This window comes from Cornus florida, unplaced genomic scaffold (genome assembly GCF_030987335.1).
Source record: "Cornus florida cultivar Cherokee Brave unplaced genomic scaffold, ASM3098733v1 CherokeeBrave_3.0.0_Hap2_Chr05, whole genome shotgun sequence".
In the NCBI taxonomy this organism is placed as follows: domain Eukaryota; kingdom Viridiplantae; phylum Streptophyta; class Magnoliopsida; order Cornales; family Cornaceae; genus Cornus; species Cornus florida.
Window position 1 is genome coordinate 104,913,148 of NW_026775575.1, and position 27,203 is coordinate 104,940,350.

A 27,203-nucleotide genomic window follows, 5' to 3' on the forward strand; every position below is an offset into this window, starting at 1 on the left:
CTACATATTAATATTTTCTTATGTTTTTAATGTAAAACTAATGACAGTGGTGGGTTTATTTTGGACAGTGGTGGGTATTTTGTACTAATTGTGTAATGTGGATGGTTAATTGTGGATAGTGAATGTATTGGTTTATTTAACAATGGTGGGTTTATTTTGGACTGTGAATGTGTTAGTTTATTTGACAATGCATGGCAATGTAATGACAGTGGCTGTTTTTAATGTATGGCTATTTTGGACAGTGAATGTGTTGGCTTATTTGACAATGTATAGCAATGTAATGACGGTGAATGTTTTTAATGTATGTTTATTTTGGATAATGAAGTTGTTGGTTTGAATATATGTATGCAACTTTACCTTGATTTTGTTCATATAATTCGAAACACAAGACTCAACACTTATAATTCTACAATTTAACTTCAACATATGCTTTCACTCATGCACTTAACAATTCAGAAAGTACATTGCATACACACTTCATACGGCTTCAAAATATATTTTGCATACACAGCCTCATATTAAAACCAACTGACTACTTTCTTTCTAAATCTATCATACATACAACAACGCAGAATATAACAAATATTACAACTAATTGCTTCATAATTTTTTGGATTTCTTCCATACTTTTTCTCATTGCTTCCAAACGGGAACTAACTATATCATACCGGAACTTTAATTCTGCAATTTCACTAAACTTGCTTTCATCTGCTTCAGTATATGCTGGCATTGTACAAATCGGATCACACCATGCCCATAAAGAGCATTTTTTTGTACCACAAGAATAGTATATCCTCCCTTTGTTATTATACTCATTTGAACCTGTAACTCTCACTACAGCTGGATAGCCACAACCACATATTATGTTGTTATACCTGAGATCTTACCAATTAACAGATTGTATGGTCGAAGAAGACATTTGGGTTCCCTAATTGCAGTTTAGGGCTTCTAATAGGGCACACGGTGGCTGCAATTTTGGGCTTTAAATAATCAATTGGGGACTTCAATACATCGATTAGGGCTTCAAATCATCAATTGGAAAATTTAATAGATCAATTAGGGCTTATGATACTGCTACTATAGAGAATCCTTAAACCACTTCAATCACAGACAAGAACAAGAGAAGACAAGAGGGAAGAGAGAATAGAGAAGAGAGAAGAAGGCACTTAACGAAGAGATAAGAGAGAAGACGGCAGTTAACGAAGAGAGAAGCGATAGCAACGAACGAGAGAAGAGATCTTCTATGGTGGCAATCCTCACTAATTAGTGCAACGATAGAGAAGAAAAGAGATAACAAACCTTAAACAATGCATAACCGAGGGGGTAGGGTTAGATAACAAACCTGAAGGGTTTTTTTGTCATTTCTATACAACAAGGGTACTTTCGTCATTATATTAGGGTATCTGGTGCACGTGACGCTCACGTAATAAGAAGATGTTAGTTTTAGACGGTTAACTAACGGGGAATGGGTCATATGATATATTTTAAAATACGTTGAGGGGTTTTATGGTAGTTTCCGTACTTAAGGGGGTTAGTAGATATATTTTGAAAACAAGAGGGGGGTTTTTATAATTTAGCCCAAAAAAAAACTAACACTTATACAATTAAATCAATGTTTATCTCAAATACTGGAAGAATATGTTGTACTTAAAAGTTAAACTTCAATAAATTTTAAATGTTGTACTCAATACTGAAAATTTAATTTTAAATATATATATATATATATATATATATATATAAAAGCTCAACTTTCAACAAATTTAATACTTAATTTTAAATTTATCAAACACCACTTGACTAGTTAAATTTGTGGAGTGAGTGTACATATGAATTTAAGAAACAAAAAATTTCGACCCTATTTGATTTGTAATTCTAAGAACAGTTTTGTGAACAAAAACTGAAAACACAAACTTATACAAAGAATTTCTATTTGTTTGGTTCTGTTTTCTGAAAACTCAGTTATAAAAATTTCTGTTTTCTGTTCTATAAATTCTTGATAACTATTTTCAGAATTACAAACTATACAAGCCCGAAAAAATGCTAACTATCTCAACTATTAATTAATAACTAGCTAAAATGTGATGTTGCTAACTTATAAGAGAGAAATTAGAAGTGTGTTAATCAATGAGAAAATAAGAAAAAAGAAGTAGACTTAGATGGTAAGTGAACTTATTCGGTCCGTTTATATAAAAAAAAAGATGACCTAAACAATAAGATGACCTAACTAATGGTGTCATTATTTCTGTCGAACTAGGAGCAAAGCATCCTAATTTTTCCAATACAACGGCCTCAGAGGTTCTCTTTTCTATGCCAATTTTAGGATACCTTTTTTTAAAGCTGATAAAACACTTCTGCACATTTCGTTCTTTTTTAAAGTTGGTGCAAGTCATTCATTTAAAACGTAGGGGTAGTTTCGTAATTTTACTTACTTGAAGCCTAGACTAGAACTTTGCCCGTTAAATTATTGGGGTCAAAGCATTTACAAAGCCAACGGCTATAATTCCGCTCTCACTGTCACACACACACACACTCTCTGAGTCACTCTTTTATCGACATTTTTACCGGAACTCTGAAAAATCGGCGAACAGGTCGGAACCCTTTGAAGCTTATCGACATAAGCTGATGCTAATCTAGGAATATTGCAATTCATCGCCAATTAATCGCCATCTCTGCAACATCCCATTCTTCCCATTAAAGCTCACCTTCTTTGCCCCATTCCATTTTGATTCTTTCCGTTGGCAAAGAATCCACGCTCTCTCTCTCTCTCTCCATCTCTCTCCACAACCACAACCCCCCATCATTCTTCTCACAGATCGCTGTTATGTTGCAAAGTCTCAAACCCTAATTGCACAGCGCATTTTAGGGGTTTGAATTTCAAGTTCAATTTCAATTTCAATTTCAGTCCTTTGTTGGAGCGATAAAGCTTTGGTATTTTCAGCTTCTTGATCTTCAAAACCTCTGTATCTGGAGGTTCTTGGCAATTCAGCATACGAAACTTCAAGGTTTGCAATTTGGTTTCTGAGGAAGAACGTTGAATCTTTTAGGGTTTGGAGCTTTGAATTCCTTCTGGGTGCTTTTAGTTTTGTTTTTTCCCATTTTATCTTGTGTAGGTCGGTTATTTTTTTCTTCTTTTCATTTCTGGGAATCTATCTATTTGGATTAGAACTAGAGTCTTTTGATCATTAGGAGATCCAACTCCAATTTGATTGAGAGGCCTTGTTCGATTGGATTTATGGGTTGTTATAGGTTCCAAAATTTGTAAATTTTCAATTAGGCAAAATAGAAAGAAAAAAAAATAGAATAACAAAAAAAGGGTCCTGTGTTTCTTGAGGGAGCTACAAGAGCATACAATGTCTGTTGCTGATGTTGCTTTGAGCCCGATCTGCGAAGAGTATTTAAGGCCACCTGGTTATTTACATAGCCAGTTTGGTCTTTGCTCTAGTGAATCAATTGTCATTTACCTCACTGTCGACGATTCTGTGATTCCCATGAGAGTTTTGGAGTCCGATTCGATTGCGTCAGTGAAGCTTAGGATCCAAACATGTAAGGGAGTTGTAGTGAAGAGACAGAAGCTAGTTTTCGGAGGCAGAGAGTTGGCACGGAACAACTGTCTTGTCAAGGACTACGGTGTCACTGACGGGAACGTTCTGCATTTGGTTCTCCGGCTTTCCGATCTCCTTGTTATCACTGTTAGCACCACCTGTGGGAAGGAATTCGAGTTTCATGTTGATCGCCATCGAAATGTTGGGTATCTCAAGCAACGAATTGCCAAGAAAGGGAAAGGCTTTGCTGATCTTGAGGATCAGGAATTGTTATGTAATGGCGAGAAGCTCGAAGACCAGAGACTTATTGAGGATATATGTAAGAATACCGATGCTGTTATTCATTTGGTAGTTCAGAAATCTGCAAAAGTTCGAGCCAAGCCTGTTGAGAAAGATGTTGAACTCTCCATTGTGGCAGCAAATTGGGATGAGAGCAAAGATGGATTGCCAGAAGGAGAGAATCACCACCACACCAAGGAGCTTCAAGTTGCTTCTAGGAAGCCACCAAATAGGGATTTCTTGTTAGAACCGGTTTTTGTTAATCCGAATATCAAATTGCCTTCAGTTTTGAGGGATATGATTAATTCTACATTTGATGGATTGGAGAGAGGGAAACCACCAATCAGGTCGTCAGAAGGTACAGGAGGTACTTATTTCATGCAAGATGGGTTGGGCAACAGATACGTTGCCGTTTTCAAGCCCATTGATGAGGAACCGATGGCTGTGAATAACCCTCAGGGGCTACCTTTATCATCAAATGGTGAAGGGCTTAAGAGGGGAACAAGAGTAGGAGAAGGTGCATTGAGGGAAGTTGCAGCATACATACTGGATCATCCAAGGAATGGACCTCGCTTAATATCAAATGGGGATACTGGTTTCGCTGGCGTACCCCCCACGGTTATGGTCCAGTGCTTGCACAGAGGATTCAATCATCCAGATGGTTATGAATGCTCATCAGAGCACGTTAAGATTGGATCATTGCAAATGTTCATGAAGAATTTTGGATGTTGCGAGGACATGGGTCCTCGTGATTTCCCTGTGGAAGAGGTTCATAAGATCAGTGTGTTTGATATAAGAATGGCAAATGCAGACAGGCATGCTGGGAATATTCTGGCGAGCAAAGAGGGAGAGGATGGACGAATAGTGCTTATTCCAATTGATCATGGCTACTGCTTGCCTGAGAAGGTACGATTCGTCCTTTGCTTTGCCATATTAGATGTTTTTTTCTGTGCCATTGTGTTTTCATGAGAGTGCATTTGATTTATCTTATATGTCTCTGAGAGTGGTGCAATTCAATTTAGCTTATCTTACTGAGTAATAATTTAGAGAAAAGGGAACTAATTTTAAATTTTTTTTCCCGATTTACTCATGAAATTCAATCAACATAACTGTTTTTCCCCATTCTTGGACTCAAATGAACCCGATTTATAATATAACAATTTATGTTGTTTTCTGTTTAGAATTTAGACAAAACATGCTAGCCAGGATAGACAGATAGATAGAGAGAGAGAGAGAGACAGAGACAGAGAAGTGCACTTTGCAGATTATATGTTTTGATATAGTAGTTTGTGTAACTTTTTTTAGGAGTCTTTTAAGATCAATTTGCTCTTATGTTCTTAACTATGGACTTGACTTTTAGCCCTCTCTTTACAGTTTGAAGATTGCACATTTGATTGGCTTTATTGGCCGCAAGCTCGCCACCCTTTCTCCCAGGACACCATTGACTACATAAAATCGCTGGATGCCGAGCAAGACATTACACTTCTGAAGTTCTACGGATGGGACCTCTCCCTGGAGTGTGCTCGTACACTCTGCATCTCCACCATGCTTCTGAAGAAAGGGGTAGAGAGAGGACTCACTCCCTTTGACATTGGAAGTATCATGTGTAGAGAAACCATAACCAAGGAGTCTGTGATTGAGGAGATTGTTCGTGAAGCCCAGGATTCCATACTCCCTGGCATGAGCGAAACCGCATTTCTTAGTGCAGTCTCCGAAATCATGGATTTCCACCTCGACAATCTCATGAAATAATTTTCATGGGATTTATAGTATATATTTGTATGTATAGATTGAATGAGACCACTCCATTGGTATGGATTGGATGTTTTAAGTAATGTGGATGGCTAGTAACGTGGGTGGCTTCCTTTGTTCTCGGTGGTGAGCCTGAAACTTTTATTTCCTTTCACTTCTGTTCTTTCTTTACTATTCGATGGAGACATGAACAGAAGTTAAAATCACGAATAAGAAGCTTATGTTGGTACTTTATGGTTTGCAAAACTGTCTAATGTACTGCTGAGATTGAACTGGAGTGTAAAGATCTTGTATAATGTTTCTGTCAATTTCAGATTGGACAAATAATATAGTACGTGCAAAATATTATGTATATATTGGGATTGCCTCGTGTAAATCCTTGAATTTGTTTTTTCTTTTTTCGGAAATTAAGTCCTTGTATTTGTCTCCCAGTTCATTGATGTGATTTGACAAACCCAAACAACCAGTATGGGGCTTTTTATGTATTTATTAGCATGCATAGATTGAATGATGCATTTTACAATGCAATACAGAGTGGTTTCTCTCTCCTCCGTTTGTAATCTTTTTCCCTTCAGCTGCTACCTTGTATTGTATTGAGAGGTCAAACATACATATGATCTTGATTAATGTATGTGATCTTCTAAATTTCTTAGATTGCAGGACTATGGTAATGCAGACACTGAACAGATGCTTATAGTCGTGGACGTTATGTTATGTTTGTTTTCTGGTTTAGGGTTTTTACTTCTACTTTTTATTTATTTTATAAATTAAAATTTATCAAGATAATGTTGAGAGTCTCGAGACACAAACCACTACTCTCTGGACATGGCATACAGAATGGACTCTGCAATTGTGCATTTTGAGTACAGTACTGATAGCAATAATACATGTTGAGCACAAATCTATTAGAGAGACATATGCTTCTCTTAGCTTCTTAGAGAGATGTTTATCTTGGCTTCTCAGGAAAATAATCTTATAGCTGCAAAGATATATGTTTCTCTTAGCTTCTCAGAGGCTGCCAAACTGAAGGGCTCACTCCTCTCTCTCATTTTCTTTCCTACATAGCTGTATGTATACATGTATATATGTGTGTGTGTGGGGTATTGAATCCATTATATTTTCACTGGTGTGGTTTGATGGAGCAACTGTGTGGTGATAGTTTTTAATTTAATAAAATTTAAATTTAATCAAGACTGACATTTACAAGAACACACCATGGCCAGAGGCTACTCATTCCCAAACACATTCACTTAAAACACCACTACCTTGACAAGAACAAGCAAGTAAAGAGCTTTCTCTGAGAATTTTGATTCTGATCAACGCCCATGAAGAGGAGAGGAGATCAATTTTAATGGAGAAAGTGGGGTTACGAAATTTCAGTTGGGAGTTTTTGTTTAGGATTGGCTCCGTCGGCCTGTAACATAACTTTTGAAAAATTGATGAGTAAGTTAGTTTTGTTAAATTTTAATATTTTTTTTTGTAAATATTTACAGACAATCAAACACTAAAAAATAAAAAATAAAATATTTTACATCCAAACAAACAAATAGAGCCTAAAAGGATTTAATATGATCTAGCTGCACTAAGTGCATAAAAATTTGTATCTAAATGAATAACAACCTTGAAAGGGGATACGTATCTAAATGAATAACAAGAGATAATCTCCTTGAATAAGTGCATAAAAATTTGCAGGGCTTACATAAACTGATTGACGATACATATAGACAATAAAACTAGGCCCCATTACCCATTGCAAGGAAAACCACAAAGCAAATCTCCAATGCCGCAAAATATGCAAATAAGAAAGAAAGAAAGAATCACCACATTACCAATAGGGCTGTGGCCTAGCGGTACAAGGCTCCTACTTCTCGAAGGGAGGTTAGGAGTTCTAACCACAGTGGAGGCAGTGTGTGTGAGTTTCCCAACTAGGAAACAAAAAAAAAAAAAAAAAAAAAAATCACCACATTTGTCAAACACATTATCTGTACTTGTAAAGCATGGACTTCAACTGCAGATCAGGTTTCCACCACTGGTGAATTCCATGGGCTTCAAAGAATTCTGCCGGAGTTAAATTAAGCGTTAGATTTGCTGATGGTAAGAGGTGCAGTGCCTCTTCAGACTCCTTCCCAATTGCATTCATAAATAGACCTCCAATTGAATGCTGGGTTGCCAACCTCTCGATAGTTCCCGCTCCAATCTCCTCCATCTTTTTCCTGTGTTCAAAATACCCTATATATTCTGAGCAGATGTGATCATCGGGATGCACAAATAGACCTGGTGTCCATGCAGACAAAGCAACGAAGGTATCTACTGAGCGATTGTTTTGTTGCTGATTGTTTTGTTGCTTAACCTTCATAGCGAAAGCAAATCCTGCAGTGATCACACTACTTGCAATTCGGATCCCATGTTTCACTTTCACATTCTTGATTCTCTCTATCGGAGCAGAAACGAATGGTGGATTAAAGAGAAAAGCTTCAAGAAAAGCACCCGTCTTGGCCATGGTCTTTCCAGCAAGCATTGCCATGGCTGACCCCAGGGAATGACCAGCTAACCAGATATTCAAATTTCCATATGTTGCAACCATGTTCCGGACAGCTTGAATGGCAATCTCAAAGCGAGACGTCTGGTGAAGTCCGTTTCGGATGAAGTGGAGGTCCAATTCAACATCTCGTGAAAAAGCATTTCCTTTGGTTATGGTGCCTCGAAATGCGATTATATAATGCGGATTTCCATTTGTCAAGTCTTTGCAGTTGGATGCTGCAGGTTTGAATTCATAAATGGCACCAAATATGGAGAAATCAGCATCATCCACTAACTGACGACATAATTGAAAATCAAAGAACTCCCACCAAGGAGGAGCAAGAGCTTGGGGTCCTTGCCTTTTCTCCTGGCGGTCCCGCTCTAGAATATAGACACCCTGAACCAAACTGGCAGCAACAGACCTTCGGTGATCCACATTTTTCCTGCATAAGGTAGCATAAAATTCTCTTCTTTTATTTTCTTGTTACTGTGATGTAAAGCACAAAGCATCCTAGGACATATTTTTCGAGCAACTCTAGCAGAACTAATGTTCAGTTTTTGGTTAATAGATCATATTTCGCATGTACATGCATTTTTGAATCCTGAATGCAGTCTATATATTTATCAATGAGCTTGAATTTGTTTGTGCAAGCTTTGATGGAAAGAAGCACAGGAAAAATAACACCAATACTCAAGTCAAAACATAATGCCCACATCGTAAACAATACTGGTTTTAAACAAGTGCACAAACAGGTGTGAAGTGTGAGACAGTCTAACAATCAATTAGGCAAAATATCCGACGTATCAACGAGAATTTCAAAGTAACAACTCATGCCAAATTCTAAACACAAAATTGAAAATACTACCCTCTTGTATAAGTTCAACATTTTAGGATTATAATTGGCACACTCCCAAAGACCATCTCTGGAAAAGTTCAAACTTCCTTCAGCCTCATAAATCCATAATGATGTTGGCAAAAAGGTCTAAACGGTTGAACTTGTCTCTGTACATGAATATACTGTGAAAGTTTTAAGCATACTCATTTGGATAGCTACAGTGATACATTCTGTCCATTAAGTGCTCAGACGTGTGTTTCAACGAATTCATCTTGGTGTACTGAGCTAAAGTTCAATTGGGCTATCAAATGAATTTATCAAAAAAAATGAAAAAGGTCTTACCAGTCAACATTACTTAGATGTAAGGGTCCTGAAAGGTCGAAATATTCCCTCTCTGAGGCCATCACACCTTACGTTCTTCTAACTTTTTCCTCTTTGTATCAGCTAAGGTTGTTCTGCATGCAACAGGGAAAAATCAGTAAGCAGTTAGTCAATCTATATATATAGACACACACACACACACACATATATCCAGCATTAACATAGAATCAGTAAGTAGGACAACAATCAAAGCCGAGTCGAGCATCTAGCTATCTGAGCTTGACTCAATCAACCAAACAACCGTTTGAGTTTGCGCTGAAGTACAGACCACATATTTGTGTTCAACGTCGGCTTGAACAACACTCACCAAGCTCAAGTTCAGCTAGTTTGGTGTGTCTAGCTCAAGTTCAGCTATTTGTGTTCTAGCTCGAGCTTGAGATCAACATTGAAAAGAAGAAAAAATGGTTAAAAACCCCAAAAAGACCTAATAAAAGAGTCTATTCAATAAAACATGCTACTGACATGTTCGCGACTCGCGAGCACACCGAACCGAGCCATGGTTGTTCGGATTTGGCTCATTTACTTACAGAGCTCAAAAAAATTTGCTCAAGCTTGACTCATTACTTAGCAAACAAATATGATATATGAACCAAAGTCTTACAATCCACCAAACTCGTACAAGCCAAGTCCAAGCTCTACGTGAAGAGCCCAGTCCATTTGCAATGCGATGGATAAGTATTATTAAATACACAAATGGATTCCTCGATCCGCTTTACTAAAACAGTTTTTAAATGCCTCTACATCAATGTTTATTAAGATGACTGACTTGTTCATTACAACACAAAATGCCCAGCAGGAGGGCTACTTGAAGAGGCAAGGGATCTTTGGTGTCTCCCATTTTCCCTGTTTGGGGTTCAGCAAGTCATTCCAGGATCAGCACTCAAGGAGCTACACAGCTAGAAAGGGGGCTGCTTGAAGTTGCAAGGGATCTTTGGGTGTCTTATTTAGTTATTTTTTCTGTGTCTGGGGTTCAATGAGTCATATCAGAATCAGCACTTGAGATGTTGCAAGGCTAGAAAGGGAGCTGCTTGGGTTCTAAGAGGGAAATTCTTTTACATGGCTTTCGTATATATATATATATATTTTTGATAAGTAATATACATGGCTTTCATAAATATACCTTGTGTGTACACGGGTTCTGCTCCTCTTGGAATCATTCTACAGTATTACCTTTACTTTTAATACTTATCAACACCCAAAAAAAAAAAAAAAAAAAACGCAGAATCTAAAGCAAATATTTTTCTTAATCATAGATTAATTGTTACATTGTTTTGAAAAATGATTTGTGCCACAGACTAATTAAATTTGAGAAATTACATACAGAATAATAGATAAAACAACCGCGTGAAGTGAACTGCGAAACCAGTTTTCTTGACATCCCCCACCCACTTTTTGCTGTTAACAAGTATGAAGAATAAAATGCTTAACCTAATCCAATCCTTTAACATCTCAGTCCTGCACACCACTATGATATGATGATGGCTTCAGCCCAAATAAAACTAAGATTAGAGAAACATGCTACACCAAATAATTGTAAAATTAAGTACTTTCTATATGAGAAATGAGTATATGATGTATATCACATCAATGTATATGGAAAAATAATAATAATTAGATATTAACGGATAATTTAAATATAATTTAAATATAAGCTATATGAGAAATCAGTATAATTTAATAAGATATTAACAGATAATTTAAATATAAGCTATTGAACAACAAAACAAATCCAGGATTTTTACACGTATTGTTATGGCCAATCATTCAGTCCTAATGAATCAGACGCTAATCTGTTCCAAAGGATCAAACCTTAACATGAAACAATCAAACAACGCATAAACCAAACAATCCATTGCAGACTAGATCTTTGTGCCAATGATTTTCAAAAACACAAATCACAGAATAGACCAAGAACCATGTCATTTATATCTCTCAAACTGACCATTTCAATTAAACATGACTAGTCACACAAGTTCTGTCTGAATCAGCATCTTATGATAAACAGAGTTTTGGAACATAAATAAGCATTCGACGTAGGGGCAATGAGGAATGGGATTTTGGGCTGGTATTAACCCTCAGAAGTTATTCAACAAAATTCCCCTAGCAACCAAATCAAATCTAATAAGTAAAGCAGGGTTCATACGCTAAACATCCTCATTCTCAACTGTGGAACTTTTTATGATTGTGGACATTCAAGGATTGTAAATAGACATATCTTATCGAACGATACTTAATTCAAAGTCTTATAGAGAGTATTATTAAATGATAAAACCAATATTCAGATATTCTGGGCACACGGACCTCTAACATTAATTTAAACTCACAAAGAAGAGATTCATATACTTGGTAACTTCACAATAAACTAGCTTTCCTAAAGTTTCATACAGTTATATCGAACTTTTATATTTGACTATTGAACATAACCTAACATATAGATCTCTAATTGAGATGGATTATTAAGTCAAACCAAAGTCATAATCGATAATCTGAATTTTTTAAAAGGCTGAAAAGTAAAAATAAAAAATCTGATCAAAATGTGAGAGAGAGACGCAACAAAACTCCCCAATATATAATCTCAACTAACAACATTTCAATTGCAAGTCTACATATTTTCAGAAACACATAGCCAATTAGCATTTTAAGATCCTGACGATTATAGATCAAGAAGAGTACAATAACAACAATTCAGAAAAAAAAAAAAAAAATCAAAATCTCCTATGGTATTCAAATCATAGATATGATGGATCTAGAATTTCAACGCCAAGCAACAATCATCGAGCCAGTCAGAATTAGGTTAAACCACTCTATATATATACACACACATATATACAATGACAAATTTAATTAATAATACAACAAAAGAAGAATGTACCTCGAACAGTTACACGTAGAAAGGACCCGAGGATTCGCAGAGGGTTATGGTATCAAGGATTCCTATCTTTGTTAGGATTCTCTCTCCTGGGTGAGAGAGAGACTAGAGAATAGAAGAGGAGAGAGAGGGGGGGTTAAGTGTCGTTATCGCTATCAATCAAAAGTTCCCGAGCGTTTCCTCTCTTCTGGATTTGCATTGGAAATGATACTGTCGAGGCTACCTTAAGGAATTCGTGTTAACCTACGTTACCAAAACCCCTTTTTTATTTTCTTTTTTCCCCCTTTTTTATATTTTTTTAAGTTCAAGCAAACAATATTTTTTGGAGGGCTGAAATATGGATAAATTTTTAAATTGTCCCGGATTATTTGTAAACAAAAAAAATTGAAACATTTGACACAATTATTTTGGTGTGCATTTGTGATTAATTCAAAATGATGTAATAATTTTTTATATTATCTCGTTTGAAAATGAAAACGAGAGATTATATATTTAAATTAGAAATTTTTGTATGATTCTAACTAATCATTAATTAATATATAATTGCGTCCCGATGTGTTTTTATTTGTATTTGCGAAGGCATATGAGTTTGGTTACAATTTTACTTCATTTATTTGCAATGTAAAATAACACCACTGCCGTAGGATGTAAAAAAAACTCTATTTGAATAATTGCATTGCATTAAAATTATTGAAGTGCAGATGTTGTATCAATTTTGTTTTTAAAGGTACCTAGTAGTGTGTAAAAGTAGGAAGGTGGGGCTATGCTTGTGTTGACATTGAATCTCAAATCTGAGACTCTCATCCACTGTGCATGACAATTTATATCTAGTGAATGTTACATTGTATGAACATTTCATGTACTATTCTACTGGATTCCATTCCTGTGCACTGATCATTGCCTACTGTATGCTTTACACATGGCAAACCATGAGCATTTAGGAGAAATCTTAACATCTCATAAGCTTCTACCTTTTAGAATGTATTGATGAACCCCATTGCACCCACAAGTAAGAAGGGAAAGGCTGCATACGAAGCCAAAGAGATGACAGCTTTATTCCAAACACACACATCTTTGAGACCAAATCCACCTTGTTGAATATCACAAACAACTCAACTCCAACCCATTCTAGCCGCTGAGGAATTTTCAACACCTTTCTATGAGAAGGACCTCTCATCTCATGTTCAAGCCGAGTAATAACTTTATCGCAGAAAACAAAATGACTTTTCCCAAGTACTAGCGACGAAAAATATCTACAGCTCTTTTACATTATAGGCTCTGGCCACGACAGTTGCGCTCATGATTGCAACTTAATCATAACAAGAGAAACATATCAAAACGTGTCCAACCTTTGCATAATTATGTTTTTAGTAAATCCACGGTCACTTCCATAACATGAGATTAGCCCTTATAACACGTAGGAAGGACTAGTGTCACTTCCTGACTCTACCGACAAGGCACAAGGCCACTGTGGGCCTGAGCTTGTCGAGAGAGTCTGTGTCACAGTTGTTTTCAATTAATAAAATCGGGCCAACGATCTGATGACGATTGAAAGTCATCTAGAATCATTGGTTGTCACTACACCTGTTAAAAGAAAGCACCGACTTTAGCCTACGTTCCATCAATAACAAAAATCTATAGAGAAGCTCAGGAACCATGACGTCAACCAAAGAGCATGCCAAGATTCATCATCTCTACATTGGTACTATAATTTGATGCAACACAGCACAGAGGGTGCCGCCCGACAGGCAAATTCTGGGAACATGACAGACTGCGTATCTGCTGTAACCTCACCCCCTTTCAGTACCATCATTCTCCATAAACAAACAAGAAATGCAGTAAAGATTAAAAAAATAGAAATAAAAACAAAAACAAAAAACAAAAAACTTAAGAAACGAAAAATAGAAAGTGGTAAAAAGGTGAAGTAGTAGCAATTAAATGGTTCCTTTAAACTAAAATTCTGATGCTTAATCCGACTGTAAGTACACTAACGTCCCTTTTTTTTTTTTCTAGTAAGTTGTGTTATGTTCTATTTCTTTTTCCCCTTTTGAACATAAGCTAAATAGCAACAAGATATTTAACTCAAGCAGCAGACTCCGGAGATCCATAGCCGTATGGATTCTTGCTGGCCCAGTTCCACTGATCTAGACACATCTCGTCGATGCCATACTTTGCCCTGCAAAAACACCACCATCACATGAGATAAAAGACAATGTCAAACTAACCATTGTCATTACGTGTTATCATTTTCATCTTACAATTCAGTTCAAATGATTGGGGACGACTCTACTACTTACAAGTGTAAAAAATACAATGATTTTCATTTTTCAATCTACTGTACTAATTTTCTCTTGAATATCATATTTTAATAATCAGAACCACATACGAAGTTAGCAGAAACTGACATATCAGTACAAGTATAACCATATCAGTTGCTAAAATTTCATGCGAAAAATAACGTCATGCATCATGAAGGAACCATGATTTCACCACCAGAGTTCTAGCATGTATGAATATATCCCCAAACAAGCTCAAGAGTGCAGTCCAGAATCCATTTGGCCAACTAGAAATTTAATTCACCACTCATGGAAGCATTATAACTAAAATTGTACACAGTAATGTAAATGTAAAATGGTACTTACTTCCACTTCAACTCGCGTTTTGCTTTGTCCGTTGATGCATACACGACCTCAGCATCACCAGGTCGCCGCCCAGCCAACACCATAGGAATTTTCTGGAAGAAGCAGGGGGAAAAAGCATACTCATAAAGGAAACTAATAATAATATCAACATTCAGTTAGAAAATAAAGGTTTGGAGAGAGAGAGAGAGAGAGAGAGTTTATGAATGTACAATTATGATGGCCAGAATAAACCGTTAAGTTTTTTAGCCATTATTTATCTCAAAAACACCTTGTGAGAAACAACAGCCTAGATCGGGTGCGGGTTTGGAAGTAGCCCTGACCCAACAATATAAACTTTAAATAGTGTGAGAAGGTGGAATCAGATTATTCCAAGGGTGCATCCAAAAAATAAGGGAGGAAAAAAAACTGTCAAAAATACAATTGCAGGATTTTATGGCTTGAATAGAACAACTGTTCGAGTTTGGTGTATGTAGCATTTTAACAGAAGGCACTCTGTACCAGAACCACACCCTGCTACTACTAACCACGCATCACCACATCTTCCCAAAACCCCATCTACACTTGAAATAAGCATCTGTCTCTCTTACTTTTTATTTTTTTTCATTTTGTTGGGGTGGGTGTCGGGTACTAAGTAATTATCACCAGTGTTTTTGTCCCAAACACAAGTCATGAATCCAGGGGATGAAATTCATATTTACCACAATTCAAAAAAAAGTAACCACTTCTATCACAGTGCCTTACCTGAACAATTTGGGGCCAGTAAAAGGAATACTTAAAATGTGATTTGGTGGGTTTATTTGCTCTCTAAACCTGAATTCCCATATGGGTAGGTATGGGTTTACAGGCCATAAAATTGGGAGCAGATACAACCATTCATAAATAAACAGCTAAGATCCGTCCAGACTCAGTCAATAGTCCAGATTCAGATTCTAGATTATTTTTAAGTTAAAATAAGGAGAATATCATGTCTCAGTTGGGTAAAACAGAAATAAATAGTTCCTGGGAAAAATGAATGTATGCATTTCGAAAAATTTCGGCGCATAAGAAAATTAAATACAGTATCAATAGTTGAATACCTTTCCTGATGCCTTTTCAAATGCTGCTACCATTTCCAAAACTGATGTTCCTTTTCCAGTTCCCAAGTTGTACACTTCACAACCTGCAGTTACGTATATTATCAGAATCAACATGTTAAAGTCTAACCCCATGTGATATAAAGCAAATTGTTTAACCAAAAAGTTTTTAACGGATGTCGTACAGAATTATTACTCTTTTTTTTTTTTTTTATTTTAAAAAGACCACGATTCCTATTTACATCATGCAAGAATATCATAAAGGACCAGTTCAAAATTTCTAGTGCTCACTAAGCAGGTTTGGTCCCTCCCTCCCTCCACCTTCCCCCTCTCCACAAACATTCACAAAGGCTGACAGTGCTTGAGCTATAACTATTTTAAAGTGAGGACGGTAGTTTCAACCTGCCCTTTGCTGATATAAAACCCAACTTGGAGGCCAAGTAAAGACCAAACAGCAAATCCATTCTTATTGGAAAAAATAAGCATGTGTAACTTAAATTTAATTTTAGATTACTTTAGAATAATTTGTGTGCTTGTGTCATACTCGATGTCTTATTTTTCAGTCACTCCAACATCCAGAACAAGGTCAACCGTCAATTTAAAACCAATGGTCTTGTCTTATGAACAAGGATAGTTTCAGATTTATTAAAAATACCTCATAATAAAAACATATCTGTCCTAAATCATCTGTATGAGCCATCTCAGGCCACTCTGGATGAGCATGGGTAGAGGATCTAATGGTATTAGGCTCAGATTACTGAATTGAAATATAAGAATATTGACAAGTAAAGGGAACACATCGGTAGTTACTATGATAAGAAGAATTGTTAACACTATATGCATACATGAGACTGAGTCAATAGGAAAGAAAGTTGGGGAAATTGGAAGCATAGCACAAAAATGTTTAGGGAATATAACATGTCTTGACCAATAAAATGGCATAGTAAGATCATAGCCACAGAAAATATTACATTTGAGGAGCACCAAAAAAAAAAAAAAATGTAGTATTGTAGAACCAACTTATAAACATAAGGAGATATTCAAAGTTGTACAAATCATCACATCATTAGAATTAAAGTCCTATATAATAAAACTTTGCGAGAATGATTAAGTAGTGACTACAACCAGTGTTATCAAAGGCACACTAAGGCGCTATAGGTCCTTTGGAGCCTAGGCGCAAGGTGCGAGGCGAGTCAAGCACCTGAGAGTAGTGAGGTGAACAATTGAAAAATTACAGTACTTCTAAAGCATATTCATATTCCATATTCAAGGCGCACCTGGGCACACAACAGGCGCAAATGTTGCGCCTGTAGGAACCTGGAGCCTAGGTACGCCTTTGACAACACTAACTCCAACTTAAAACAACAATACCAAAAATAAATCTGAATTTATGCTTAGTAGGTCAAAATAGAAGTTATGTACTTATTAAGGAGATGAACGGAAAGTTATTGAAAGAAGATCACCAAATGATTCTTATAGAGCTGGAAAAAATATATCACAAGGCCTCGAGAGATATAATTTGGTAGATGTAAGAAAAAGAGGAATCAAAAATAAAAATACTAGACATGATAAAAGGTAAATATGATGAAGCTGCAATTTTATAAGGACAACTGTAAGAAACAATTCAAGTTTCCAATGATTGTAGACTTACGGCAGAGAACAACATTAAGCCTTTACATTTTTACCTTAATTATGGATAATCTGACTAGAGACATTGAGAATAAAGTTTCTTAATTAATAAAGTCAGGACGATGGAGTGATTTAAAAAGTACTTAAAAAGATCACAGCACAAAAATTACTTAATAAATCATAGCAAATATTAAAATGTTTGTTGAATAGCAAAAAAGTGGATATGTATTAAAATAAAGGGATATCCAAAGTTGTACAACTTATCGTGACATTCGATTAAAAAGTCATATTATGGAAATTTGGGGAGAATAATAAATGACTAAGACTTCAAACAATGGTGTTGAACAATATCTTTTCAACATTTTAGGTAACTGTTTTCCTTACACAAATTTAACCATTTTTCCCCCTTCTTTTATAAAGTTCTGAATGGATAACAATCCATTAAAGGGTATTATTGTAAAAGTAGTACTCGAAATGCTTTAGGCAATATTGTTAACAAACAAATTAATTAAGTATTTATGTAATGCATACCAACAGAATGCCAATTGTCAACATTATCAGGCATAGTTGTTAAAGGCAGTAAGGCATCAAAGGTCTTTTGAAGCCTAAGCTCCGAAACATGTGAGCCAAGTGTCCAAAATGTGTCGGCCAAGTGTCTGAATTAATAAAAATAAATAAATTAAATTATTGTTTTCAAGATTGTTACATGTGTCCATGGAGTGTCCAACACAAATATGACACTTCCTTAAGTAAAATGTTTTATATTATGCTTTTATTTTTCCGCCTTTCATGCATTTTGTTTCAATTTGAAAGAATAACTAGAGCTGTAACTTTGATACAACTGGCTCTTCAACACATCTAATCAAGACATATAAGGACATAGTATGGAAAAAATACAAATCATCCGTGGAGATGGATACGGGAAACAAAGAAGATAACAATTTCTAACCACATACCTATGGAAGGATCAGATAGCTTGCACAATGCAGCAATATGACCATCCGCTAGATCCACAACATGAATGTAATCACGTACCTGAAAATTCAAAAGAAACAATTAAGATAAAAACATTATTTAAAGCCAAAATCTGAGAAAGGATATATATCTAAATCAATCAACAACTAGAATTCTCCTTTCAGAGTATAGGATTAATACACACCATACAAATTGAAATCCATTTGAAGTTTTCACATAAAACCATATGAAGTTTCCATATTTTTCATAAAAAAATTAAGGAAAAATAAAGCAAAAAAACTGGAACATCCCCAGACTTTAGTATGACCCAACCCAGTAAGCCAGTCAACAGTAATTTCTCAAGCACACTTCCAGATCTGATATTTGGCCTATATTTTGATATTTTTATTAAAAACACAAAAGGGCTGCTTAAAAAATGAGGGACAGGTTAAAAACTATAAACACTAACAAATTTTTTTTTCATTGGCAAGAAACACACACACCTACTATGCCCCTTTGAGGACTTGAATCCTCACCATCCACTTTGGGAGATAGAGGAGATACCACTAAGCCACAAGACCCATGGTATAAACACAACAATATTATTATTATGACATCTCACATCTCATTGTGTAAGCAGTGAGGGTGTGAGACCAAGACAACTTTTTACACCAACTATTGCATAAACTTCTTATTTTCATTTTAAAAAAAAAACTCCAGGAGGTTTGTTTAAATAGACAAAACAAAAGCATACTTGCATGTAAATATTGAATTAGCAGTGTACAACAGGAAAATAAACGAAAAGAAATTTGATTAAAGCAGAAATGTTGGCAATGAAGGCATACCCCTGTACCATCCTTTGTAGCATAGTCATTTCCATAAACTGTCAATGCTGGTCGCCTGCCAACAGCTACTTGCTGCACAAAGGGCATGAGATTGTTTGGTATACCTCGGGGATCCTCGCCAATGTAGCCACTAGGATGTGCACCAACTGGATTGAAGTATCGCAGCAATATAATTTTCCAGCCAGAGTCCGCACGGTGGATATCACGGCATATTTCTTCAATGACAAGCTGACAGGTTCAACCTTGTTAGACAATTAGATATTATACTGTGAAAGAAGACAGTCAATGAAAACAAATATTTGAACACAAAAACAGATAAATCTTGTGCATGGCACTCGTGATTAAATAAAGTAGATGTTTTGATTCTATTATAAAACGGGCTCTGAGTTATTATGCACATCATCATAGTCCAAAATATACCTTGGTTCGTCCATAAGGATTTGCAGCAGATAAGGGGAACTCTTCTGTACATGGAACCTCCTTCGGCCAACCATAGACAGTGGCTGATGATGAAAAAACAAGCTGTAACACTCAAAAGATCGAAAATCAGTCAAGAACATATAATCACAACTAGTGCAAAAGAAGAACTCTGTCATGCAACCAAATCTAAAATCTAGAAGTAGGCAACTTATCCAATGGGAAAAATTTTAAGCTTTAAAGTCCATGCTTGTCCTATCCAGTTACATGTAGAAGTAACAGAAAAAGTTGTAAACTATGCAATGTAGACAATTGAAGATTAGCAACTTAAGGAGGGGGAAAAAACCACGGAAATATAGTGTTGTGAAATATTGTTCAACTAATTATTAGTATCTTTTTAACATACATAAAAGCCATGAAATTTGAAACCTAACATGAAGTGATATGAGACAGGTACCTTCTTGCATCCATAGGCAGCCATGACTTCCAAAAGAGCAATTGTACCAATAAGGTTGTTATTATAATACATCAATGGTTTTGCCACACTTTCACCAACTGCTTTTAATCCAGCAAAATGGATAACAGCATCAAATCTGCAGTTCAACAAGAATGGGCAATAAAAGAAAAATTAGAGGTCATATACCAAGCAAGGAACAACCTTCATATAAACCACAGATTCAATTCCACGGTCATGTTTAAGAATGTAATCCATCCAATCACTAACAATAGTTTTGCATGAAAAAAAAAAAACTTGAATGGATCAATTAATTTATTTGACAAGTAATGACTCAGCAATCACTCCATATGGTTTAAATTTCATTAAGCACAACATGGAGAAGCTTGCTTGTAGGAAAAGGTCCAATATGGTAGATGATAAGAGAATTATAATCAAATGATATGCATACAATAACTTACTATATATATTTTTAAAAAACCAATATTTATGTTATATAGTAGCATACAGAACAACTTACTTTGTTGAAGCAAACAGCTTTTCAAGTGCGGGCTTATCCCGGAGGTCCATCTGTAGGTAAACCAGAACAACGGAATCAGACCTTAAATTAGAAATACAAATGGCACCATGGGCAATAGTTGATTAATCTTAGTCATGTGTCTACCATAAAAATAAAAATTAAATTAATTAATTAATTAAACCTAAAAATTGTGTCATAAAATATAAAAATGATTCAAAATGTCAACTGCATAGCAAAATTTGTGAAAATGGATGTTGGCAATCGAAACTAACCCAAATTATCAGAAGTTTATGTTAGCAGCTGACTTTATTTTCCAAATCCACACATATTTTTTCATATATTAACTAAAAAATCATCACCAAGAAAATAAGTTCAAGTTACATATTTTTTCATATATGTAAGGTCACAATTATTCATAAACTTCTAACAGGACAGTACCTTTCTTCCACATAGTATAAACATTTTAAATAGCAGTAGTGCTTAATATTATATATGTCAAATTAGAAACTTAAAATAACGACTTTGAGAAAAATATACACTAAAAGGAGAAAGCTAAGTGCAGTGGCAATTGCACAACATAAGCTCTTGGATCTGTGGACACTCTGAGACCCACAAGATCTTAGGGCAGAGAGTGACTGGCTGAAATTGCACAATCGGATTGTGATCAACACAGTTCACATTGAGAAGCTCAATTGCACAAGCGCGGACCTATTTGGAGACCAAGGGACCTGGCTACACAAAATTTTTGAAATCCCTATTTTATAGAGTTCTAAAATTTTAAAATACTAAAAGATTTACTTATCAAAAAAATATTAGCTGCTCCTCACAAAATTTCTTTGTGGAATTTACTTGTTAATGCAATATTTTTTTTTTTGGCGAGTGCATTTTTTTTTTAATATATTTTATTTAAAATTCAATATTGAAATTATTTATTATTAGCTTTGTGGAGTTTACTTGTTAATTTTTTTTTTTTTTTTTTTTTTTTGGGTAAGTAATTTTTTTAATATGTTTTATTTATAAATTACAAATTGATATTATTTATTAGCTTTAATGTAATATTATTTTTTAGTGAGTAAATCTTTTTAATGTAGTCTAATTTCAATAAGGGAAAAATTTACTTACCAAAAAATGTAAATTTTTAATACATAATAAATAATCTCAAATATTTATTTTTTTTAAATCCACATAGATATATAAAAACCATATTTTTCTCCTCCTTGTTTTACTATTTTGTAACTTTAATTTTTTTTTTTTTTCCATTTATATAGTTATACTTGTTAAATACCAAACTAGACGTAAAGAACAATATTATAGTTTTTTTTAAAATATATATATTATTTTTAAATCCACATTTATATATAAAATCCATATTTTTCTCCTCCTTGTTTTACTATTTTGTAACTTTAATTTATTTAATTTTTCATTTATAGAGTTATGTTTATTAAATACCAATATATATATATTATTCATACACTAGTTCGCCCCCAAAATATAAGTACTTCCTATCGAAACAAAAAAAATTCTACAGATTAAGCACCAAATCAAGTGATAGATCATAGTAAAGCTTAAACCTGTGAAATCTAGATAGACCACAAACAAACGCCTAATCATCGGTGATCTATACATGCATGCGCACAGAAATATAGACATAAAAAATAAAAACAAAAATAAAAAAAGAGACAATCATGACCTAGAACTGGAGTTGTGCCGAACCTGATGAAACGTTAGGTTAGGGCCATGTTTGCCGGCGAGTTCTTGAACTCGCTTGATTGCGATTGGGGAAGAGTTATCGAGATTGTCGACCACCACAGCCTTGTATCCACCCAGCAATAGTTGAAGCACCGTGTGACTTCCGATATACCCAGCACCACCAGTAACCAAAATAGTCTGTGCCATGGTTAATCAATATACAGATACTGTACTATATCTATGTGTGTGTATATATGTGTATGTATAAAGGAACAATTGTTTTTGTGTATAGAATATAGAGAGATCTGAAATTTCGGAATAGACGAGAAAGAGAAGAGAATTGATTTGACAAAGTAAGACTCTGATCAGGGTGTGTATTTATATATATATATTTATGGTTTGCGGCAGAGAAATAAATGTTGAAAAAGGAATGTGTATTTTATATTGAAATGGAAATTATATATATATGGAATGAAGGAGATGAGCCACGTGGTGGCAAGTTGTCGTTTAGGGCATGCTTTTTGTTGATCTTTCTGGTAACAGAGTCGTATCGAAGTTTTGTACTCTGGCACGGCGTAATATTCTATCGAGAAGTTGACGGACAGTTGGATTGGGTGAAGTTAGGTCTGTCTACTTTACTCTGGAATAGATTTTGAAATTAAAGTGTTACTTGTAGTGACCAAATTAACCGAATGGAGACGCTATTGCGTGTCCATTTGGTGTGGGGGGATCCGGGGCAACGCGGTACCAGTGTTGTCCTCTATTTGGTGTGGACTTCGGGCTACCATCCACCTACAAGTTTTATACTACATTGAATGTTCGATAATATTTTGAATACACTTTGTTGCATCAAATGACATTATATTATATTATATGATGCTGCAACACCTAGATACAATGCATCGGACTGTAACACATATCAGAAGATTTGAACTTTGACTTGTCCTTCCGCTAAAAAAAATTAAATTATTTAAAACGGATTATTTTTTAACCGATTAAAAATACTTTTATTTTTAAAAAATATATTGTATTTATATTCATTTGCAATGTTGATCCATTTTAGTTCAACAGAGTTTTGAATGAATCTAAAATTTTAAATTTTTAAAATTGCGTTTTGAATAACAATTTTATCTCTTTTATATTTATAAAAACAATTTCATCCCTTTTTGTTATAAAATGTTATTATCAAATAATATAAGCACTTTTATACAATATTGCTACAAGACAAATTAAAAAATACTTTAATTGTAAAAAATACTTTATGTATATTATATTATTAAGAGTAATTTTATGACACTTTTATTAATAAAAGTATTTTTACCATTCTAACAACAAAGCGAAATTGGGAGTCATTAGACTCGATTATTACCTTTTTTTTCTTTCAAAAAAGTTATTGTTTACTATTTGGGATTTGGGTTTTGTTTAGGTATATTAAAGTTTCCAAAAATAATTTTTATTTACTGTATTAGCGTACTAAATAACTTAACTGCAAAAGTAGAACCGAAAGGCTGCAATAGTTTGATCTTAGAGTATGGTTTATAATTCATTATTATAAAAAAGATTTGTTAGGTCGGTGTATAATTAAGCTGAGTGGGCATAACTAAAAAGATTCAGCAATTTGAAAGATGGAGACTTGTTCCCTTTTTCTTTGGGCCCACTAAAACCAATAAAAACCAAATCATGAATCCCATCATTACCTATAAATGTTACACGCAGTATCTTAATCATGCCATAACGGTTTTTGACTGGAACATGATTTTGGAGGTAGATGTGCTCAATATCTCAGGAGTTGGGTCGGTGGCTTGATTCTTGACTCTACACCGCCCAAGGATGTGATGGTCATTTTCGCACTACCTTTTTTTTATTATTATTCCTTTTTTGATTTTAACGTTGAAGGGGACAAGCGGGACAGTATTAATTTGGCCAGGTGTTCTTCCAATGAATTCTCTTTAGGTAAAGTTGTTACATGGTTCATAAATTATTCGCCACATGAATTAATAACTTTTAGAAAAATGTTAGTGGTAATGACCAAAATAACCGTGTGGATCTGCTAACGTGTAATATTGCATCAAAATGATACACTTATTATACGTGGAGTAAGAATAATAATAGAAAAACCGAAAAAAAAAATTTCGAATTAAGATCAACGATTCTATTTAAATGTACTATTATCTATATAGCATCGGACGGTATTATATTGTACTTCATCCCACCACAGCACCTAGGCACAATATGATTAGCAATATTAAATAACTTTAACTCCAAAAGTATAGCAGAAAGGTTGCATAGGGTTTTTTTTTTTTTTAAATTAATTATTAAGGATTTGTTGGATAGATTAAGTTGAGCAAGGAATAAACTAAAAAGATCCAATCATTTGAAAGATGGATCTCTCTTCCTTTTTTTTTCTTTTGTCCACTAAAACCAACAAAAATCAAATCATTAATCCTATCTCTCTGCCTATACCTTTTAAATGTTACACCAGCATCTTAAATTCTTAATCATGCTATATATTATTGTTTTTGACTCGAAGCAATGATTTTGGAGGGGAGATCTGCTCAATCTTCAAACTGAATTTTGAAAAGAAATGTGATCATTTTCATTTAAGTCAAATTTACCATTTTTTTCATTTTAAATATATTTTTAGGTGACGTTTAGACACACAATCCGATACTCTCAAACGCACAAGTTTATTCCGCATCCACAAATATCTTAATATTCCATTTAGAAACAATGTTTGAGCGCATATAGAAGCAATGCAACAATGAAACACTCAACCAGAGGAAAAGAATGAATGCAAAAATCTTAATATTCCATTTAGAAACAATGTTTGAGGCATATAGAAGCAACGCCGCAATGAAACACTCAACCAGAGGAAAAGAATGAAAGGGGTTGGGGTTCCAATAATAATTGTCCAAGTGACAAACGATATACAAGCATTAGATACCTCCATATAGAATATATTTTGGAATTTGGATCACCTCTTTTAAACTTCCCTCTATCAAATGAACACCATGAAAGAAATGGCTCACAAAGATAAGGTTCTCATCAATCTTTCGTTTCAAAATCGAACCAATCCATTCTTTTGCCACCCTTACGATTTATTAACAAATTCTTACATTCATATATGATTTAATTTGTTCGAATTTAGGCCTACGTCAAGAGAAGGGGGTTTAAAATTAAAATTGAAAAAGATGAGGCAGTGTAATTAAGGTTTTGATCCTGCAATAATTGAGGAAGATTAAAACTAATTGAATTAACAGTACAAAGAGATATAATCAATGAATTATAGTTCAATCATTAATGATAGTAAATTAGAACTACATAATATCTAGGTGAATTTCCCGTCATAAGGCATTCTTGACATAATTTGATAAACGGTTTATGGATGAGTGGATTAAATTGGGTAAGAATTAGTATTCAAAACAATATTAAGGATGAGAAAATTTATCATTACTCTTTGAAAAAATTTTGGTTCAATTTTCTTAACTATTTTTCTCAAATTCCATAAATTCCAATGATAAGGCTCCAATTGAGTAATGATAAGCAACGCGAAAACTCCCGAATCTGATTCATCTAAGCTACCTCTTACATGGTATAATTGAAAGGAGAAAAAAGGAAAGAAAAAAATAATAATAAGAAGAAAAACATGGTGCTTCTTGTTCCGCTCACAAACAGGAAACTAGAAACTCTCCAAATTTGGAGGAGAGAGCAAAAGAAAATAATCACAATCTTGTTCCCGTACTAAGTAAAAATTCTTAGAACTATACAGTATTATAACAAAACAAATATAGTATTAATAAAACAAATACAATATTATATGTTATGTATTGTGATTTAAGATTTTGGTAATAGGGAAGATGGAGAGTTTTTAGTTTCCAGTTAGTGAGAGGAAAGAGGAAGACCACTTTTCCTTCTTTTTGTCTTTCCTTTTTTTCCCTTTCAGTTATAACACGTAGGAGAGGACTTTTTCTTTTTTCCACTCTTTCTGTTTTTACCTTTTTTGTGTTGCCTATCATTACTCTTTCTCAAATTCCACCAATTTCAATTCCAATTCTAATTCCAATTTTAATTTCAATTTCAATTTCAATGCTCCAATTTCATGCAACTGAACACACCTAAACACATTTTAAAATGTCATAGTTTCTCTAATATCTCTCAAATTATAGATATTAAAGCAACCAATAAGCCTCCTTCGGTTAGATGGAAATTAAGTGAAAGAAAAAGAAAGGGAAATAAATGAAAGGAAAATAAGTTTTCCATGGTGTATTTGGTTAGTTTGAAAATTTTTCAAGAAAATTAAGAAAAATTACCATTTTATGGTTTGGATAAGATGGAACTTACTTTAAAACAATTTTTTGTATTTTTCAAGAAATCAAAATTTTGTAAGATCATAAAACTTTCTCAAAAAATCAAAATTTTCCTGTAATAATAATAATAATAATAATAATATTTTAATTTTTTTTTGCAAAGAAAAAATTATGGAAAAACTGGTAGTTATGGAAAGCAATTTTTCTTCAAAAGTGTTCAGCAATTTTCCATTTCATTTATTTTCTTCCTATTTCTACCAAACCAAATTAGAGCGTAAGGGAAAGAAACCACTGCGGATAGTTTTGGACAAGGTTCCTGTCCAGCAAAATCTCCCTCCATCCTGTGGTCTTCAAGAGAGATTTGACTGGAGACTATCCAAATTCAAATTGGATCCACTCAAAACTGTAAAATCTAGCAAGAAAAAAAGGAAAAAAATAAATAAAATTGAATAACTTGGAAAATTAACTTTCAAAACCAACTAAATTACAGCCAT

General features: G+C 34.4%; 3 protein-coding genes across 3 annotated transcripts; 1 reads left to right on the top strand and 2 right to left on the bottom strand.

The window, feature by feature from the left end:
* The first annotated feature begins 2,495 nt into the window (after positions 1-2,495).
* On the top strand, positions 2,496-5,925 carry LOC132308200 (phosphatidylinositol 4-kinase gamma 4-like). Its single transcript, XM_059806220.1, has 2 exons — positions 2,496-4,727; positions 5,196-5,925. Exons 1-2 carry the CDS (start codon positions 3,351-3,353, stop codon positions 5,571-5,573), a joined length of 1,755 nt encoding a protein of 584 aa, XP_059662203.1. The 5' UTR covers positions 2,496-3,350; the 3' UTR covers positions 5,574-5,925.
* Positions 5,926-7,213: 1,288 nt separating this feature from the next.
* Positions 7,214-12,591, bottom strand: LOC132308202 (GDSL esterase/lipase At4g10955-like). Its single transcript, XM_059806222.1, has 3 exons — positions 12,183-12,591; positions 9,272-9,384; positions 7,214-8,536 (listed from the first exon to the last, which is right to left on the bottom strand). The coding sequence occupies exons 2-3, from the start codon at positions 9,331-9,333 to the stop codon at positions 7,552-7,554; spliced, it is 1,047 nt and encodes a 348-aa protein (XP_059662205.1). The 5' UTR covers positions 9,334-9,384; positions 12,183-12,591; the 3' UTR covers positions 7,214-7,551.
* A 1,475-nt stretch (positions 12,592-14,066) lies between these two features.
* Positions 14,067-22,982, bottom strand: LOC132308201 (UDP-glucose 4-epimerase GEPI48). The gene is made up of 9 exons (XM_059806221.1): positions 22,427-22,982; positions 20,714-20,763; positions 20,197-20,332; positions 19,743-19,844; positions 19,323-19,550; positions 18,480-18,558; positions 15,898-15,980; positions 14,822-14,913; positions 14,067-14,355 (listed from the first exon to the last, which is right to left on the bottom strand). Exons 1-9 carry the CDS (start codon positions 22,607-22,609, stop codon positions 14,262-14,264), a joined length of 1,047 nt encoding a protein of 348 aa, XP_059662204.1. The 5' UTR covers positions 22,610-22,982; the 3' UTR covers positions 14,067-14,261.
* Positions 22,983-27,203: the final 4,221 nt, after the last annotated feature.